The following is a 21,007-nucleotide window of genomic DNA, read 5'->3' as shown; positions in this document are numbered from 1 at the left end:
CCACAAACTATCAGACTTTCTCCCAATCTCTCTGCCTCCAAAAGATCTATATTTATTTAGAGAAGCTTACCCTCGTTTTAGTTTAACATAGCCTCAGTGTGCTGCTAAAACCAAAAACTTGTGCCCCACCTCTCACATTGCTTAATTATGATCATGCCCATTCCCACACCTTATGTCTCAACCCTTTCTCCTTGTAGATTGTAAGCCTCTTTACCTCTTGTATCTGTTATTGGTCGCTTTATATGTTACTCTGTATGTCTCCTTGTAGATTGTAAGCTCTTTTGGGTAGGGCTCTCTTCACCTCTTGTATCGGTTATTGATTGCTTTATATGTTACTCTGTATGTCTCCTTGTAGAGTGTAAGCTCTTTTGGGCAGGGCTCTCTTCCCCTCTTGTATCTGTTATTGGTCGCTTTATATGTTACTCTGTATGTCTCCTTGTAGATTGTAAGCTCTTTTGGGCAGGGCCCCCTTCCCCTCTTGTATCGGTTATTGATTGCTTTATATGTTACTCTGTATGTCTCCTTGTAGATTGTAAGCTCTTTTGGGCAGGGCTCTCTTCCCCTCTTGTATCGGTTATTGGTCGCTTTATATGTTACTCTGTATGTTCAATGTATGAAACCTTCTGAAGGAAAACAGAGAAGTATTCTGATATTGCTCTGCTCAGGAAGGAGATGGGAAAGGGCATCTCATATTTTTGATGTCTTTCCTGAGCAGAGCAACATCAGAACACTTCTCTGTTTTCCTTCTAGGCAGGCAATGAGTACAGGGCTCCAATGCGGACCTTCTGCCATTCTCCAGGCTATGTCTTCTTCCGTTCTCACTGTGTGGAACAGTGCTGCCTTTTATGCACTTAGCACATTGCATGGGGCATTGTAAATCACCCCTTATACCCCCCATATAAGTAGATTTACCAGCCTTCCTATATCTGTTCCTTTGTTTTCTGTGTATGTTATATCTTCCCAAACAGGTTGGACAAGCTATTTCTGACTTCCCTTCTGAAATAAAGACCCCATAGTCCCAGTGGCAGAAGGCTCACAAATGCGGTGTGCAAAGTACCATGGTATACACACTCCCGCATGTTTTTTTTACCCACAATACAGCCTTTTGCCCACAATTCGTGTTACTGGATTGTGCCCATTGCAATTGTGGATCAAAACAAATGAAGGTCCAGGCACAGTTTTTGATGGACTCAACCCAATTGTGTCCAAAGTTTGTCATCTTTATTCAAGTTAATTTCAGAAGCTATAGGTAACGGAGACTGTAGGTAATGGAGTGTGTTTGAAAATATGTTTATGACAGAGAAGAAGCCGTATCAGCAAGGACACAAGGGCATTCCTTGAGATTAGACGAAAGGAAGGTTCATTCTCACATTCTGTACCTTATATATAATTCTCTGCGTAAAGGCACTGTATGGCACATAACTCTGACAGGGTCATGAAAGGGTTGGAAGCTAATGGGAAAACAGTATTAATTCCCAAAGTACAAGGGTGATCCAGTGACTGCCACATTACATTACTGCACCACCAGGGAATGAGATAGTAACCAGCTACACATCACTTCAGCCATTGATCCCTAAGCCAGTAATTACCTGCTCAGCAGTAGATAAAGGCCATAGAGTTGGTATATTTATCCAACCCCCATCTGAGTAAACATGATGGAACACTTCCAAGAACTGTACCGTATGTCCTAAGGGCCATGTTACACAAGTGTATGGGAGCTGTAACATTGCAAAAGAAAATGCTGACATAATGGTTTGAAATTATGATTTATATAAGCACTGTCCCAGGGTTTATATAATATATATATATATATAGTCTAGAAAAAATCGGCACTCACCACTCCATAAAAAACAGCTGGGTGCTAACCAAAAAATGCCCAGCCCATATATAGAAAGCACTCACAGCAATAGACGTGTAAACAGTCCGTTTATTCAATCATCGCATCTACGCGTTTCGATCCCCACAGGGTCGTCATCAGGATAGGGAAAGGAAGTGCCTACATAAATACAAAAGTGAACCAATCAGGGCTCCCAATCAATCAGCATACACAATCCAAATATCTGTAGCAGTTTGATACGTGAGTGCTTTCTATGCATGGGCTATATATACAGTATATATATATATAGGCTCCAGACTGTGCAAGAAGGCTGGCCCTACTATAGGAAAGAACACTATGTGGCCACTACACCTTCATTTTTGTTTTGTATAAGGGAATTACTCAAATCTAATTGTTATCCAAATGCTTTGTTACCCCCTAGCTCCTATAATGGTGTTATTAACTCTGCAGGTAGTTTCAGTCTTGCTTAAACTTAATTTCTTCTTAGCATATCTGGCCTTCTTTATTATAGCTTCTAATAAGATGCCAACATGGGTGTGGCCTGGTGCTCCATGGGGTGTGGCCTGATAGTCTTAAACAAAGAATATCTTACAAACTCCTTTTCTTAACCTTCAAAGCCCTCCATTCCTCTGCTCCTCACTACATCTCTTCCCTTGTGTCTCCGTACGTTCCTGGCCGACTCCTTCGTTCCCCACGAACGAAGTCTTTTTAAAACTAAACTAAAAGACTCCCTTTTGGAGCACTCACCCAGCACCTGAACTGGGAACTGGCACTTATATTGTAGTGTCACCCACTGTGACCTACAGCACTTACCGTATATACTCGAGTATAAGCCGAGTTTTTTAGCACTCAAAATGTGCTAAAAAAGGAACCCTCGGCTTATACTCGAGGCAAGTAGTACCTTTCCAACACAAACAAATATCTGGAAACTCTGCCGCAGAGATGTGATGTGGCTCTACAGCTACTACGGAACTGCATCTGTGGCCTGTGTCATTGTCCCATCCATGAGTTGTACTGGAAGTCACCTGTATATACTGCCCATAGGAACGGGGCAACCGGGACGTGGGTAGGTGTTGGTGGAGATGCCCACTGGGTAGCTGGCATGTTGCTAGGAACACGACTAGCAGGTATTGACTGCTTGCAATCACTTCAGTAGCAATACGTTCCGTAGTGCCACCTTGCCTTCTACCCTGATGGTCACAAATTGTACCAAATTCACATGGCGTGACGCCATCCGTCCTGCACAAATTGTTTCCCAAGTGGTGGGAGGTAGGCAAGGGGAATTGTACCCAGGAGGTCAGGTAGTGTCGGACCTGTAGGTATTTGTAGTGATCTGCAGTTATTTGGGGGATTCTATTTTTGAGGCATAGCACAGACAATATAAAATGATAACATTTAGATGGATGGCTGGTTGGACAAGTAATCCGGCGCTGCCCTTACTACTCTGCCCTTACTACTCGGACACAAGCCAGTGTGCAGGTGTGTTAAAAGAAATGGATGCCTAGGCTTATACTCGAGTCAATAAGTTTTTCCAGTTTTCTTAGGTAAAATTAGGTACCTCGGCTTATATTCGGATCGGCTTATACTCGAGTATATATGGTATATTTGCCTATTTGTGTCTGTAAGTTACCCTCCCATATAGATTGTAAGCTCTACGGGGCAGGGACCTCCATCCTCTTGTGTCCTCGACTCTTAACTTATTGCAACTGTATTTATCTTGTATTTATTGTTGTACTTTGTATTTATCTATTATTATCTTAATAACCCCCTGTTTGTATTAATGTATTCTACTGTACAGCGCTGCGTATATAAGTAGCACTTTATAAATAAAGATATACATACATACACACATACATATTCTTGGCACATTGGCAACTGGTTATGGAATACTCCAGGTATATCTTTAGCATGAGCAAAAAACCCTTACATAACCCTCCTATATAAATTAAATAAACGCCTGGATTTATAAATAGATAAAACTGTATCTAGGTATTCTATGTAGTAATGACAATATCACAGGACTGTTTATTTTGGAATACATTTTTCGTTAATGTTTAACCTACTTACTATAACTCCCACCGTTCCCACACAACTCTCAGTTGTATCAGTTGTTGTACAATGGCAGTAAATGATATTCCTGATCTCTGGTAATGATTACACAATGAAATTGTACATAATATTCAGGCTATGGGGCCCCTTGTGACACTGGGGGGCCCCTGGGGATGCCTCTTTGCTCTTGCTGTTCTTAACGGTCATGTTCAAGACTGAAGGATAGTTAATAATAAAGCAGTTAAACCTGATGGCCGTGTGTTATTTATTGCTTTATGGCCTTTAAACTTGAAGATAAAGTAATTAACATTGTGCAAAATAACATCTTGCCTCTCATAATGATTCCTTCCATAAATGCCAACTTTTTAACCCAGCGCTGATAGAGACCGTACAAAGTTCAGGTAGATCTTATCCCTCTGCCCGAGAGAAGCCAAGCCAGTCTGCGTCCTCCATGCAGCAGTAATGGGTCGCCAAGGCCTCTTCCGGCTCTGCTGCCTCCTCGGCCTCTCTGTCTGTCTCACTGCCATCTCGGTAAGTAGGGTTCCCCAAACGTTCCTGGGGTGGGAAGGCTTCTGATTGGTTGGCAAGATTTAACAATGATCATTGTTTTCCTTTCTTTGTAGATAAACCACCGGCCGAAACAAGGTATGTGATGATCAAATACCAATGGAAATTGTTTTTATTGATTTTATTCTATTTCTATTTTTTTATTTAATTGTTTTATATATGTATATCCTAACTGATCGGATATAATCTTTTAAAACCACAGGGAATGAAGCTGATGCTGGAGAGCTAAGGGAGGATATTCCTCAAATCAATCTGGGTAAGTAGGTTGTCATTTTACGTTTAGGATCAGTTTTGGAGGCAATACCTGCCCTTGTCTGCTCATTGCCCACTTATACTTAGGCTTGTTAGGTTGAGGTAGCACAGTAACAAACGCAGAAACTATAGAAAATATATAAAATAGCAACCAATAAGGTCAGCTTTTAAACAGGTCTGGAGATCCAAATTACAGAAAGACTCCTGGTCATGAGCATTCTGGATAACAGGTCCCATACCTGTATCATGGACAGGCATTATCTCATATACAGCACTGCAAATAGCACCACTGTATTAATGTACATTGTATATTACATTTATATGAGAGTATAATCAGAAGTTACTGATTCCTAGTAACTTTTATAGGGTCACCTTAAATATAGGGGTTCACAAAAGGTGGGGCTGGCATCTGAAGACATGATGGGGTGGCTCTGTCTAAATGGCAGTTAGGGTAAGACTTGAGAAGAATAACTATTTTCCTCCTAGCTACACCTGAAAGCCCAACTTGAAAGTCAATTAGGTTAGATTAATAAATAATAATAAAAATGCCATATTTTATATACTGTACTTGGCTGCCCATCTTGGAAAGTGTCAGTTACATGGGCAGGGAATAACCGGAAAGAAGATGTGGGGCTACTGGGGGCATCGTTGGGGGGGGCACAGATCTTCCCTGCTAATGGGCTGTGGGTGTCTTGGGCATAATGTACAACATTTTTGCCCTACTTCTTTAGTTAGGCTTTAGTTTTCCTTTAACATTTGGGGTACAGCTCAAGATATTGTGAAATTACAGCTCATACACCAGTGTTTTACTGTAACTTTGACTGTAACCTGACTAAATCACAGACCTCTAAAGGGAGAATTAAACCATGTAAGTCAGACAAACACTGTGTAGTTTATATTATGTAGGAAATGGATGAAAATAACACAAATCCCTTCTCTTTCAGAATCAGGACTGAACCTGTTTGAGGGAGACATTGTATTACCAGTAAGTGTTGTTCCTGTACAATTGCCTACCCCTGAGTACACTATGTTACAGTGAATAGTAGCACTAATCCTTTCCCTTTCCATCAGCCTCGTGCTCGCAATGCTCTGCTTGATGACTATTACCGATGGAGCTTCCCCATCCCCTACATACTGGCGGATAACTTAGGTAAGCCTTTATATACACAAACTTAGTGTACTAGTGAAGCATACTTTGTGTTGGGCACTTTATACCATCTTAACATGAATATTATTAACAAGGCAGATAAAGAGCTTCCTTAACATGTTGTGTATACAGTGTATTGTGCCATAACCCCACAGGAACAGCAAAACTGTTACATATATGTTAGCATCCCCCAAACATGTGCCTTATACATCTATGATCAGCCTCTTTTTTTTTTCTTTAAGAAATAAGTTTTTATTTTTACCTGTGAGGCCATTGGTTCATTATTTATTCCCAACTTTAAGTTGTAACACTCCCATTGTGACATACGGCAAGGCCCATTCTGTAGGCACAAAAACATTGTTTAAGCCAGTGATCCCCAACCAGTGGCTCCGGGGCAACATGTTGCTCCCCAACCCCTTGGGTGTTGCTCTCAGTGCCCCCAAACCAGGGAGTTATTTTTGAATTCCTGACTTGGGGGCAAGTTTTGGTTGAATAAAAACAAGATTTCCTACCAAATAAAGCCCCTGTAAGCTGATAGGGTGCATAGAGGCCCCTAATAGCCAATCACAGCCCTTATTTGGCTCCTCCATGAACTTTTATGGTGCTTGTGTTGCTCCCCAAGTCTTTTTATATTTGACTGTGGCTCACGAGTAAGAAAGGTTGGGGACCCCTGGTTTAAGCACATGCAGTAGGGATATATGTCTTTAAATATGCTTCCACTGTAAGCTGCCATGACGCCTTTCTAGTCCAGCCCATTGGCATTAGGTATGAGATGGGGTATAAATGACTGGAGCTGTAGTTTTTCAGTCTCTGGAAGGCATGCCATTATTCTGCCATTATTCTAGCACTATTATTTTAATACAGACCAACTGATTGTGTTGGAGTTATTTTCTCATAGTAGGGGGCACTATTCTAGGATACTTATATATTTACACAAGCCCATGTAATTTACAGCCAGTGGGGTAACTAAATGTTACTGGGCCCCACAGCAAATTCAAATTAGGGCCCCAAAACATTACAAAGTTGAGCAATTCTACCAAGATACATTGAAATTACTCATTAATTAGGGTCTTAGTGGGTCCCCCTGCAACCATAGGGTCTGCTTCCTCTATAGTTATGCCCCTGTCCAATTAACCCTCCGTGTTCCTCCATCATCTAAGCTCTCAGTATATCGTATGCAGGGTATCTCCCACTGTTAGTAGAAGCTCAGTGAACAATGCACATTATGATCATTTTTATTTATTTTTTTTTATAGATCTGAATGCAAAGTCGGTCATTCTAAAAGCTTTTGAAATGTTCCGTCTTAAATCTTGTGTGGATTTTAAACCATATGAAGGGGAGCCTACATATATCCACTTTCAAAAATTTGGCGGGTAAGTGCAGTCTTTAACATTCTGCGTGGGTAAATGAGATCCTCAGGGGAGGGACCTGATGGGCAATGTGCCCAGTCTATGAGGAAAACAACGATGTACAGCCATATTGTTACATAATATGAGCACTATATATATTTTAATCCTCATGGGGACCCCAAGGTACTGGGAACGCAGGGCAATTTACACGGGTGCCTGAGGGTTAACTGCAAAAATGCAATGTTTGAAGCCCTGGCTCCTTTTTATTTTGTGTCTTTAACATTCTGAGTAGGTAAATGAGATCCTCAGGGGAGGGACCTGATGGGCAATGTGCCCAGTCTATGAGGAAAACGATGATACGCAGCCATATTGTTATATAATATGAGCACTATATATATTTTAATCCTCATGGGGATCCCAAGGTACAAAAGGGCAAATTACACGGGTGCCTGAGGGTTAACTGCAAAAATACAATGTTTGAAGCCCTGGGTTGTTTTTTTTTTGTGTCTTGGCATGTTTTTTTATGGCTAAGGCTCAAGGGAGCCCCATTACCTTACTTTCACCATGTAATAGACCAGATATTAATTACAAGGTCCTCTTTTATACACCTATACACCTATGATGATGATGATGATGAGCACCAATAATCTCACAACTTCCATTCCTTTTGCAAATGGTTTTGTGGCTAAATTCTACTATAGCTTTCCATGGGGTTGCTCATGTCCCGCCCATATCCTGCACCCCCTGTATCACAGCCCCTCACACAAAGGAAGGCCCAACTCCATTGTAGAAGTGTAAACAGTTGCACATATTGGTACTTCTTGATGGTGTAAAGTGCAAAAACCATGTTACTTTGCACCTTGACTGCCATTTGTAAATAAGTCCTTATGATTCTGTTGCACCAAAAGGACAGAATTCCACATCCACATTCCTGTTCTATAGTGAAGGCTGAATCAGTAATGATTTACTCGTTAGAAGAACTAGGTAGTATTTTGTTACCCATAATTATTTCTCCCACCTTGGGGATTTTATAAGTGTGTGAGTCCAATGAGTTGGAAATCTCTAGAGGAGAGACTATTTTTCCTGTTAGATCAAACAGTCGCAGTCCAGGTTAATAAAAGATTTCATATGTATTTAGGTGAGCTATTAGCTTTATTTGTCGGAGTCTTCCTAAGTTTGTTGGGTGAATGGGTCAACAAAAGGAAGACATTCTTGACTTAACAGACCAATTGCAGGGGCTCCTTCAAAACATTATACCTGGGCAAGGAGATCCCAAGGATATACTAAAACACTGACCCTCGAACACAACTGACCTCTTGCAGTGAACCAAGCAGCATCTCGGTCCTCTCTAGATACCACATATCATTTGAGAAGATGTATTTTTTTTAACAAATACCATATGCGTTCTAGATGCTGGTCCATGGTTGGGGATCTGAAGGTAGGACAGAACCTTTCCATTGGGGAGAGATGCGATTACAAGGCCATCGTAGAACATGAGATTCTTCACGCTCTGGGCTTCTATCATGAACAGTCTCGATCCGACCGCGATGACTATGTTAAGATCTGGTGGGAGGAGATTACTAGCGGTCAGTATAAATAGTACTAATGTTATGCGTCTGTGTTGTCCAATCTGCTTCTTCCTGTAAAACCCTTTCAGATCTATTCAAGAGCCACTTATTATACATATTATCTACTCCTTGTTAGACTACATTCCATGTGAGATATATATGGTGGGTGAGGCCCTTACAAAGTAGTTTAAATGAAATATTTATCATATTGTATTGCATTGTGGGTAATAATTAGCACCAGGCATTTGAAAGAAATGATAACCTACATAATAAATAATGGATCTGTAATATATCTGCTGACTTTATTTCCAGGCATGGAACACAATTTTAATAAATATGAGGACAACTACATCACTGATTTGAACACCCCGTATGATTATGAATCTGTCATGCATTATGGGCCCTTATCCTTCAATAAGAATCCAGATGTTCCTACAATCACGGCCAAGATAGAAGCATTCAATGATATTATTGGGCAACGCCTGGACTTCTCTGAAATAGACTTAGAGCGGCTAAATCGCATGTACAACTGCAGTAAGTGCAACATGGACGCTACTTATTTCTGCAACTAGGATTTCAACTATGAATATCTTCTTTTATTATAGAGGGGTCAACAGTTAGCTGACCTTTTACTGCAGGATTCCCAAAGGTGATCGATTTTTGGTAATGGTAGTCCATAGCCTTCATTTGCTGTTGTTAGGAGTGAGTGGTTACTGTGCCTAAGGGGGATCTGGATGAATGATAGCACTATGAATGATGCCCCAGCATCACCGATACGCCCAGTCCATCTTCAGGCGCAGGAAACGGATCATGGAATGACTGATACATGTGCAGTGGGAAGGCAGTGCATGATGGTATCAACCAGTAGATTTTCATGTATAATGGAAGGGAAGGCATGGGATGACCAGTAGATTTTCATATAAAATAGAAAGAGTATGTTGATGACAACCAGTGTATTTTCATGTATAATGATAATGGAAGGGTAGGGCATGGGTTGATTCATATAAAATAGAAAGGGTATATTGATGTCGACCAGTGTATTTTCATGTAAAATGGAAGGGAAGGAATGGGAATGATTCATATAAAATAGAAAGGGTATGTTGATGACGACCAGTGTATTTTCATGTATAATGGAAGGGAAGGCATGGGATGATTCATATAAAATAGAAAGGGTATGTTGATGACGACCAGTGTATTTTCATGTATAATGGAAGGGTAGGGCATGTTGATGATGACCAATAAACTTTCATGTATATTGGAGGGGTGTGGAATGATGAGGAAGACCAGTATATATTAACATGTATAGTTAAAGGAAAGGGCATGATGATGATGACCAGTATAATGTTACTATATATATAACAGTAGGGAATAATGGCAAAGACCAGTTTATTCCTATGTATAATGATAATGACCAGTATATTTTCATGAGTAGTGGAATAGGGGAACCAGGTTATTTAAAAATTCAGGGACATGTCTAAAAAGAAATTCAGCTAGCAGGGCTGATTGCAGTTTAATTTAAATGCAATCAGTGCAACCCTGCAACATGTATTTATTAGAGGTGTCCCTGAATTTTCAAGTTATCTGGTGGAAGGGTAAGGCATGATGATAACAACCAGTATTTCCATGTATAATGGAAGGGTAGGCATGATGATGATGATGACCAGTATATTCTGATGTATAATGGAAGGGTAGGCATGATGATGATGATGACCAGTATATTCTGATGTATAATGGAAGGGTAGGCATGATGATCAGTACATTCTGATGTATAATGGAAGGGTAGGCATGATGATGATGATGACCAGTATATTTTGATGTATAATGGAAGGGTAGGCATGATGATCAGTACATTCTGATGTATAATGGAAGGGTAGACATGATGATGATGATGATCAGTATATTCTGATGTATAATGGAAGGGTAGACATGATGATGATGATGATCAGTATATTCTGATGTATAATGGAAGGGTAGGCATGATGATGATCAGTATATTCTGATGTATAATGGAAGGGTAGGCATGATGATGATGATGACCAGTATATTTTGATGTATAATGGAAGGGTAGGCATGATGATGATGATCAGTATATTCTGATGTATAATGGAAGGGTAGACATGATGATGATGATGATGATCAGTATATTCTGATGTATAATGGAAGGGTAGGCATGATGATGATGATGATCAGTATATTCTGATGTATAATGGAAGGGTAGGCATGATGATGATGATGATCAGTATATTCTGATGTATAATGGAAGGGTAGGCATGATGATGATGATGATGATGATGACCAGTATATTCTGATGTATAATGGAAAGGTAGGCATGATGATGATGATGAGGATACATCTCTATGTCCAATAGAAGACTTGGGACTGACTATAGCCAGTTAGTTTGTACAACAGAATAGTGGGGAATGGGGCGGTCAGTGAATCTCTCCAATGTGCAATGGAAAGGGCGGAGCATGGTGAGAATGACCAATGTGTCTCCAGTAAGAATGATGGGTTGGGTCATGAGAGTGGTGACTGATGCATAAGGGTATTGTATTATTATAATGGGGCATGGTGTTTGTGGCCAATGCATCTCCATTTTCCTTGGGTGCCAGAGTTGGTCTTTCTGCTAATTAAGATGAATCCAGTCTCAATTTTATTCTATTTATTTTTTATTTGCCTTTCTTTCAGCGGCCTCCCACACTCTGCTGGACCAGTGTACCTTTGAGTACATTAATATCTGCGGCATGGTACAGGGCACCAACGATAATGCCGACTGGGTGCATGAGATGAGCCAACCAGGGTCTGAGGATCACACTTTGGCTGGGGGCTGCCGAGGTAACAACTTGCTTTGGGGGAATATCCTTATTTAACTGCAGCTTAGCTTGGGCAGTGCTTATGAAATACTGGGCTCGGTGGAAAGCAAAGGTTAAATAGTTCAAAATTTAAACCCAAATCAGTAATCAAGGCTTTTGATTTCATGTTTATGAAAGTGTTTTATCAATCAGGAGAAATCTCTTCGTGCACCGTAAGGTCTCGTCTCTTTAGAAACTACCCATGTGACAGGGAAGGTTATTTATTAAATCTGCTGCATTATATACAGCCTTATTGTACAAATTAGCCTACACTTTATTTATAAGGCTTGTGATTTCATGTTTATCAATCAGGAGAAATCTCTTCCTGCGCCATAGGGGTTTCCTTCTCATCTCTTTTGAAGCTACCCATGTGACAGGGCAGATTATTTATGAAACCTGCCGCATTATATACAGCCTTATTGTACAAATGTGCCTATACTTTGTTTATAAGGCTTTTGATTGGTTGACCATGTCTTTAATCTTTCTGCAAATGGTGTTTCCAGTCACTGCTTTATGGCAGGATTCAAGTCTCTCATAAATGCCATATGTTCGTGTATGTTGTCTCTTTAAACCTTGATCTTTCATGATTACATTTTAAACTCTGCGACATTGGTACATTTTTACTGCATCTTAAAGGCCGTTTATTATTGCTTAACCACTGGCATAAACACAGAGTTTGACCGCTTAGTACATTCCTTAGGGCACTTGCCTGATAAGTTAAGGGAAAACAGGACAGAAGGGTATCTGAGTCCAACCAGGGCCACTCCTGCCTTCACTGATTAATGGATACAGTGCAAGATGCTTGCCTCCAATGTATTATTGTAGGGAATGTGTAAGCTTATGGGGAAACACATTAAAGGAAAACTATACCCCCAGAATGAATACTTAACCAACAGACAGTTTATATCATATTAAGTGACTTATTAAAGAATCTCGCCAAACTGGAATATATATATATCAGTAAATATTGCCCTTTTACATCCTTTCCCTTGAGCCGCCATTTAGTGATGAGCTGTGTGCTCCAGAATGCTTGGGACCTGGGGTTTTCAGGAATAATTTAAACATGAAATAAACCCAATAGGGCTGTTCTGCCCCCAATAAGGGGTAATTATATCTTAGTTGGGATCAAGTACAGGTACTGTTTTATTATTACAGAGAAAAGGGAATCATTTAACCATTAAATAAACCCAATAGGGCTGTTCTGCCCCAATAAGGGGTAATTATATCTTAGTTGGGATCAAGTACAGGTACTGTTTTATTATTACAGAGAAAAGGGAATCATTTAACCATTAAATAAACCCAATAGGGCTGTTCTGCCCCCAATAAGGGGTAATTATATCTTAGTTGGGATCAAGTACAGGTACTGTTTTATTATTACAGAGAAAAGGGAATCCTTTAACCATGAAATAAACCCAATAGGGCTGTTCTGCCCCCAATAAGGGGTAATTATATCTTAGTTGGGATCAAGTACAGGTACTGTTTTATTATTACAGAGAAAAGGGAATCATTTAACCATGAAATAAACCCAATAGGGCTGTTCTGCCCCCAATAAGGGGTAATTATATCTTAGTTGGGATCAAGTACAGGTACTGTTTTATTATTACAGAGAAAAGGGAATCATTTAACCATGAAATAAACCCAATAGGGCTGTTCTGCCCCCAATAAGGGGTAATTATATCTTAGTTGGGATCAAGTACAAGGTACTGTTTTATTATTACAGAGAAAAGGGAATCATTTAACCATGAAATAAACCCAATAGGGCTGTTCTGCCCCAATAAGGGGTAATTATATCTTAGTTGGGATCAAGTACAGGTACTGTTTTATTATTACAGAGAAAAGGGAATCATTTAACCATTAAATAAACCCAATAGGGCTGTTCTGCCCCCAATAAGGGGCAATTATATCTTAGTTGGGATCAAGTACAATGAACTGCTTTATAATTACAGAGAAAAAGGGAATCATTATTTTTGGTTAAAGCCTATGGGAAATGGTCTTCCCATAATTCAGAGATTTCTGGATAATGGGTCTTCAGATAATGGATTCCATACCTGTATGATGTAGACATTACTATTCTGAGACATTTTGTAATTGGTCTCAATTTTCTATTTTTTTATGGTTTTTCAGTTATTTAGCTTTTTGTTCAGTAGCTCCCCAGACTTATATACTAACAGCTATCTGGTAGCTAGGGTCCTATTTACCCTAGCAACCAGGCAATGGTTTAAATAAGAGACTGGAATATGAATAGGAGGGGGCCTGCATAGTGAGATATGTAATGAAACGTAACAATAACAATAAAACTGGAGTCTCATGGAGCAAAAGATTTTGCCTGCTGGGGTCAGTGACCCCCATTCAGAAGATGAAAAGAAGCAGAAGAGGAAGGCAAATAGTTCAAAAACTATAAAAAATACATAATGAAAACCAATGGCAAAGTTGCTAGGAATGGGGCATTCTGTACCATACTTAAAGCTAATATAAAGGTGAACCACAACGACCCAAATCTACTGACAAGTCTCCTTGTTCTAATCACCCTTTGCTCTTCCTTTCCAGATGCTGGCTACTTCATGCACTTCGACACCCACTCTGGCCCCATTGGCAGCACTGCCCTCCTCGAGTCCCGGATCCTGTACCCCAAGCGATCCGAGCAGTGCTTGCAGTTCTTCTACAAGATGGATGGAAGTTCCCAGGACAGACTAGTGATCTGGCTAAAGACAGATGATGGTGCCGGAAATGTTAGAAAGATGAGGAAACTTCACACCATTTATGGTACTGTCAGCACTAAAATGGGGCACTTTAATGTTTCTGGGCCACATTGATGAAGTGTCCTTGTGGTAGCAGGATGCCACCCTTACACCAGTATCAATACATAACTGCTAGAAATGCTAGCCAAAATTTGGGGCTAGAGGTGGGGTCTGAACATTTCTGGCTGTATGTTGGGTGGGTTAAAGGAACAGTTCAGCGTAAAAATGAAACTGGGTAAAGACTGCGCAAAATAAAAAATATTTGTAATATAGTTAGTTGGGCAAAAATGTAATCTATAAAGGCTGGAGTGAGTAGATGTCTAACATAATAGCCAGAAGACTGCTTCCCCCTTTACAGCTCTCTAAGCTGTTAGCAGGCAGTAGCCAACCAGTGACTTGAGGGAGGGCCATATGGGACATAACTGTCAGTTAGTTTGTATTTGAATCTGTCCCATATGGACCCCCTCAAGTACTGATTGGTTCTGGCTTTTATCGTAGACATCTGCCCACTCCAGCCTTTATGGATTACATTTTTGCCTAACTAACTATATTGAAAACTTCTTTTATTTTGCGCAGTCTGTCTATTTATCCCGTTTTCATTTTTACACTGAACTGTTCCTTTAAGGGCATGGTCCTTTTTCAGGAGGATGTATGATTTATATATAGTGAGTTCCACTAAGCCCTGGGTTATGCTTAATGACTACCTCTCTGCTGAACATAATATAGATATATGTTTTCGGAAAAGATAATCAATTTACTAACTTTTTAATACGCACTGAAGAGCATATCTACTTATCTTGACCCGTATATACAGCACCGAATCAGCAGTTAATCAGAGTTAATGAGCATTCCATATCTGTTAATAAACAAATCATTAAGGTTGAGGAGACTGCCGCATACAGATACAAATGAACAAAAGGAATTCTGGGAAATGAATTCCAAGCTCCTAAAAAAAACATGGTTTTATCCTATAGGCTAAAGCTCACCCACTGCCTATAGGATAAACCCATGTAAATGGGATTTTTTATTAGGAGTTTGGAATTCATTCCCAGAATTCCTTTTGTTCATATATAGATTGTAAGCTCTACAGGGCAGGGACCTCCATCCTCTTGTGTCTTTGACTCTTAACTTATTGCAACTGTACCTTGTATTTATCTGTATTTATTGTTATACTTTGTATTTATCTATTATCTTATTAACCCCCTGTTTGTATTAATGTATCCTACTGTACAGCGCTGCGTATATAAGTAGCACTTTATAAATAAACATATACATACATATCTGTTAATAGTAATATAACCTTCAGACTTTTTCTCTTTTTAGGTGATAGTGACCGAAGCTGGAAAATTGCTCACGTGACCCTCAACGCCAATAAAAAGTTCCGCTACGTCTTCCAAGGAATCCACGGTAATAACAAGACCAGCGGCGGTATATCCCTCGATGATATCAGCCTCACTGAAACCCCATGCCCCAATACTGTATGGCGCGTGAAGGATTTCTCCAAAATCCTGGAAAGCACAACTAAAGGAGATCGTATAATGAGCAATCCTTTCTACAGCCCCGAGGGGTACGCCTATGGCATAACCATTTACCCCCATGGACAAGCATCATCGCCCTATGTCAACTACACGGGGATCTCGTTCCACATGATCAGCGGAGAGGACGATGATGTCATGGAATGGCCGGCCTTGAACAGACAGGCGATCATCACAGTGCTCGACCAGGACCCCAATGTACAGCACAGGATGTCGTCCAGCAGGAGTTTCACAACCCTGAGTTCTCAAATCATAGAATGTAAGCTCCTTAGGTTCAGACGTCACCAAAATTGCTGTTACTAAGCGGCCCCCCAGTTGCTAGGTTATGGGGGGGGGGAAGTGGGAAGAGCAGGGATCAGTTTCTATCTGGGAAAGATATGTGACCCACCATTGTCAGAGGAGACCCTGTTCCAAATAAGCTCTTAGTGCCATTAACGATTTCCCCAAAGTTGTAAAAGGGAAACTGTGTACTAAATGAATGAGTACTAGAACCAGAGTTGCTTTATATCATATAAAGAGCCTATTATAGAATCTAGCCAAACTGGAATATATATATCAGTAAATATTGCCCTTTTACATCCTTTCCCTTGAGCCGCCATTTTGTGATGGGCTGTGTGTTCCCTCAGAGATCAGCTGACAGGAAGTGATGCTGCTCTAACTGTAACAGGAAGTAGTGTGGGAGCAAAAGGCTGAACTCCGGCCCATTCATTGGCTGATGGGGCCTAGCATGTATGTGTGCCTTGGCTTGTTTGTGTGCACTGTGACTCCTATGATCCCAGGGGGCGGCCCTTAGTACTTAAAATGGCAGTTTCCTATTTAGGATTACCCAATGGCACATACTTCAGGGACAGTCATACATTTGCGCTTCTGTGCCGAAATTTTTTGAATAAGCTTTCTGTGTTTCTGTGCAGCAATGAATAACATATCACGCTGGGAAAGGCCTTCCCTCATTGGAACGTTCGATCCTACGTGTGACTGCTACAGAACCCCTGACTTTGGCTGGAGCACCTTTATATCCCACAGCCAGTTGCACAGGAGGAACTTCCTGAAGAACGACGATCTGATCCTGTTTTTGGAATTCGAAGGTATGTTTCTATTTATGTAAGAAAAAAATGGTGCCTATAGTAGCAGTGGGGGGATAATAGCCTCTGGGGCTGGGGCTGTGGGATAGCAGGTATAGTAGGGAGAGATGGTGCCTATAGTAGCAGTGGGGGGATAATAGCCTCTGGGAAGGGACTGGGGCTGTGGGATAGCAGGTATAGTAGGGAGAGATGGTGCCTATAGTAGCAGTGGGATAATAGCCTCTGGGAAGGGACTGGGGCTGTGGGATAGCAGGTATAGTAGGGAGAGATGGTGCCTATAGTAGCAGTGGGATAATAGCCTCTGGGAAGGGACTGGGGCTGTGGGATAGCAGGTATAGTAGGGAGAGATGGTGCCTATAGTAGCAGTGGGGGGATAATAGCCTCTGGGAAGGGACTGGGGCTGTGGGATAGCAGGTATAGTAGGGAGAGATGGTGCCTATAGTAGCAGTGGGATAATAGCCTCTGGGAAGGGACTGGGGCTGTGGGATAGCAGGTATAGTAGGGAGAGATGGTGCCTATAGTAGCAGTGGGATAATAGCCTCTGGGAAGGGACTGGGGCTGTGGGATAGCAGGTATAGTAGGGAGAGATGGTGCCTATAGTAGCAGTGGGGGATAATAGCCTCTGGGAAGGGACTGGGGCTGTGGGATAGCAGGTATAGTAGGGAGAGATGGTGCCTATAGTAGCAGTGGGGGGATAATAGCCTCTGGGAAGGGACTGGGGCTGTGGGATAGCAGGTATAGTAGGGAGAGATGGTGCCTATAGTAGCAGTGGGGGGATAATAGTCTCTGGGAAGGGACTGGGGCTGTGGGATAGCAGATATAGTAGGGAGAGATGGTGCCTATAGTAGCAGTGGGGGGATAATAACCTCTGGGAAGGGACTGGGGCTGTGGGATAGCAGGTATAGTAGGGAGAGATGGTGTCTATAGTAGCAGTGGGGGGATAATAGCCTCTGGGAAGGGACTGTGGCTGTGGGATAGCAGGTATAGTAGGGAGAGATGGTGCCTATAGTAGCAGTGGGGGGAAAATAGCCTCTGGGAAGGGACTGGGGCTGTGGGATAGCAGGTATAGTAGGGAGAGATGGTGCCTATAGTAGCAGTGGGGGGATAATAGCCTCTGGGAAGGGACTGGGGCTGTGGGATAGCAGGTATAGTAGGGAGAGATGGTGCCTATAGTAGCAGTGGGGGGATAATAGCCTCTGGGAAGGGACTGGGGCTGTGGGATAGCAGGTATAGTAGGGAGAGATGGTGCCTATAGTAGCAGTGGGGGGATAATAGCCTCTGGGAAGGGACTGGGGCTGTGGGATAGCAGGTATAGTAGGGAGAGATGGTGCCTATAGTAGCAGTGGGAGGATAATAGCCTCTGGGAAGGGACTGGGGCTGTGGGATAGCAGGTATAGTAGGGAGAGATGGTGCCTATAGTAGCAGTGGGGGGATAATAGCCTCTGGGAAGGGACTGGGGCTGTGGGATAGCAGGTATAGTAGGGAGAGATGGTGCCTATAGTAGCAGTGGGTGGATAATAGCCTCTGGGAAGGGACTGTGGCTGTGGGATAGCAGGTATAGTAGGGAGAGATGGTGCCTATAGTAGCAGTGGGGGATAATAGCCTCTGGGAAGGGACTGGGGCTGTGGGATAGCAGGTATAGTAGGGAGAGATGGTGCCTATAGTAGCAGTGGGGGATAATAGCCTCTGGGAAGGGACTGGGGCTGTGGGATAGCAGGTATAGTAGGGAGAGATGGTGCCTATAGTAGCAGTGGGTGGATAATAGCCTCTGGGAAGGGACTGTGGCTGTGGGATAGCAGGTATAGTAGGGAGAGATGGTGCCTATAGTAGCAGTGGGGGGGATAATAGCCTCTGGGGAGGGGCTGTAGTATAGTAGTTCTACTCTATATAAAGCCCTTCAAAAACTATTTTCCCTGGGCCCAGCCCAGTACATACTGTACATAACCTCTTCACTGATGTATCTGACAAACTGACCTCACACATTTTCACTTACACATTTATTTGCCTGTTTCTTGCTCCTTACTTTCCCTCCAGACCTTACGTTCCTCAGTAAAACAGAAGTACCGATCCGACCGGCTGCACCACGAGAAAAAGAAGTAGTTCTTGAGAGGAGCAGGCGTTCTCCACAAAACGTTGACGAAAACCCATGTGATCCCAACCCCTGTTTGAATGGTGGAGCTTGTGTCATTGAGAAAGGAAAGGCTTCTTGCAGGTGGGCCGTGTTATAGAAATAGCTTTCATTAAAGGGACACTGCCATGATTTGTATTTCTAACTTACACTGTTACACAGCAAATAGTTCCTTCTGCCATTTAACATTTTATTCTTGAACCAACAAATATATTTGTAGCTGTAATATTGGTGTGTAGGCGCCATCTCAGTGCATTGTGCCTGAGTCTGAGCTTTCAGCCAGCGCTACACATTAGAACTGCTTTCAGCTAACCTATTGTTTCTCCTACTCCCATGTAACTGGAGGAGTCCCAAGCCGGACTTGGATTTCTTACTATTGAGTGCTATTCTGATACCTACTGGGAGCTGCTATCTTGCTCCCTTCCCATTGCTCTGCTGATTGGCTGCTGGGGGTGAGGGGGGGGATATCACTCCAACTTGCAGCGCAGCAGTAAAGTGTGACTGAAGTTTATCAGAGCACAGGTCACTGTCACTTTATCATTTGGTCAATTCATTGTCCTTCAGCCCCCGATTTTAACTCTTTTTGTCTTCATTTTTATATTAATTTAACATAGTACTGTGGCTATATAATAACCTGGGATTTTCTCTGCACAGGTGCGCCTCCAGCCAGGCCTTTTCCTATGCCGGGGAGCAGTGCCAGTCTATGCAGATGCACGGCAATGTCCTGGGGATGTTGATTGGAGGAGGGGCAGGTGTTATTGCCCTCACTATGGCTATTCTTGCCATAATAAGCAGAAGATAAATAAACACTCTCATCTCTGCACACCAGAGACACCTTATTACTCACTACAATATGGTGTCGGCTAATTGTTGCTTTAAGTGCTGTTAAATACATGTTTCACTACATTAATGATTGTGGGTTTGTTTGCATTGTGTGGGCTGCTCCTCTCTTTATCCTCTCTTACTCAGCTACTCATGCCTGAATTCTGCTTCTAGTGCCTGTACTTTAAATGGGTACAGTCCCGGACCTGGATTATTCTCAGTATATATGGGTCTTGGTGCTGTGGTCCCCCAAGGACTGACTAACTGACATAGTCAACACACAGGGCTCACCCTCTTGAAATATCAGTTCAGATGTGATTTAGGGTTACCCATGTTTCTGCTTAGGCATGTAGCTCCGACCCTTATTCTATAGAGATTTTACTGGTATTGCCAGTGGAAAGGCATTTCGGAGTCCGCGGTAGCAGAGATCTTTGGGGGCGACTAAAGGTCCCCATACACGGGCCGATTATAGTAATATATAATCGGCCCGTGTATGGGCAGAACCGAGCGGCCTGGCCGACCGATATCTGGCCTCAAATTGGCCAGATCTCGATCGGCCAGGTTAGAAAATCCGGTCGGATCGGGGACCGCATCAGCTCGTTAATGCGGTCCCCGAACCGACTGCCCCATGGCCGCAAATGTAATCCGATTGTTTGGCCCCACGGGCTACCCGATATCGCCCACCCGTAGGTGGGGATATCGGGTGAAGATCCACTCGCTTGGCAACATTGCCAAGCGAGCGGATCTTATAGTGTATGGGCACCTTAACTCACTCCATGGGCCATCAGCCTATAGCAGTGCTGTCCAACTGTAGCTACACTTTCAATAAACACGCTGGCCCCGCTTGTTGTGCCAGTCATCTCCATTTTGTTCCTGTGAGAGTGCCAACTCTCTAGGCTGTGCACCAAGCTCAGGAGGCACGGGTATGCTGGTGGAACTTTCATCTTAAATATACAGCCATTTCCGCCCGCCCCCAATCAGATTTTTTCTGTTCTACTGTTACTGGTTTGGAGCAATTTGACGTGGTCGGCACCAAGTGGTCACTAAGGGCAGAGGGTGGCACAAAAAATTGTTGTTTTCAGAC

The 21,007-nt window shown here is 42.3% G+C and overlaps 1 protein-coding gene across 1 annotated transcript; it reads left to right on the top strand.

The window, feature by feature from the left end:
* The first annotated feature begins 4,339 nt into the window (after positions 1-4,339).
* Positions 4,340-20,011, top strand: mep1a (meprin A subunit alpha). The gene is given in 14 exon segments (NM_001015767.1): positions 4,340-4,417; positions 4,510-4,531; positions 4,656-4,709; positions 5,650-5,690; positions 5,777-5,855; positions 7,108-7,225; positions 8,612-8,787; positions 9,082-9,303; positions 11,455-11,601; positions 14,166-14,381; positions 15,680-16,150; positions 16,803-16,976; positions 19,008-19,185; positions 19,756-20,011. Coding segments are annotated over 14 exon segments (2,115 nt in total). The 5' UTR covers positions 4,340-4,348; the 3' UTR covers positions 19,904-20,011.
* The last annotated feature ends 996 nt before the right edge of the window (positions 20,012-21,007 follow it).

Source organism: Xenopus tropicalis, chromosome 5 (genome assembly GCF_000004195.4).
Source record: "Xenopus tropicalis strain Nigerian chromosome 5, UCB_Xtro_10.0, whole genome shotgun sequence".
In the NCBI taxonomy this organism is placed as follows: domain Eukaryota; kingdom Metazoa; phylum Chordata; class Amphibia; order Anura; family Pipidae; genus Xenopus; species Xenopus tropicalis.
Note: the sequence above shows the minus strand (reverse complement) of the source record. Positions and strands in the feature narration are given on the sequence as shown.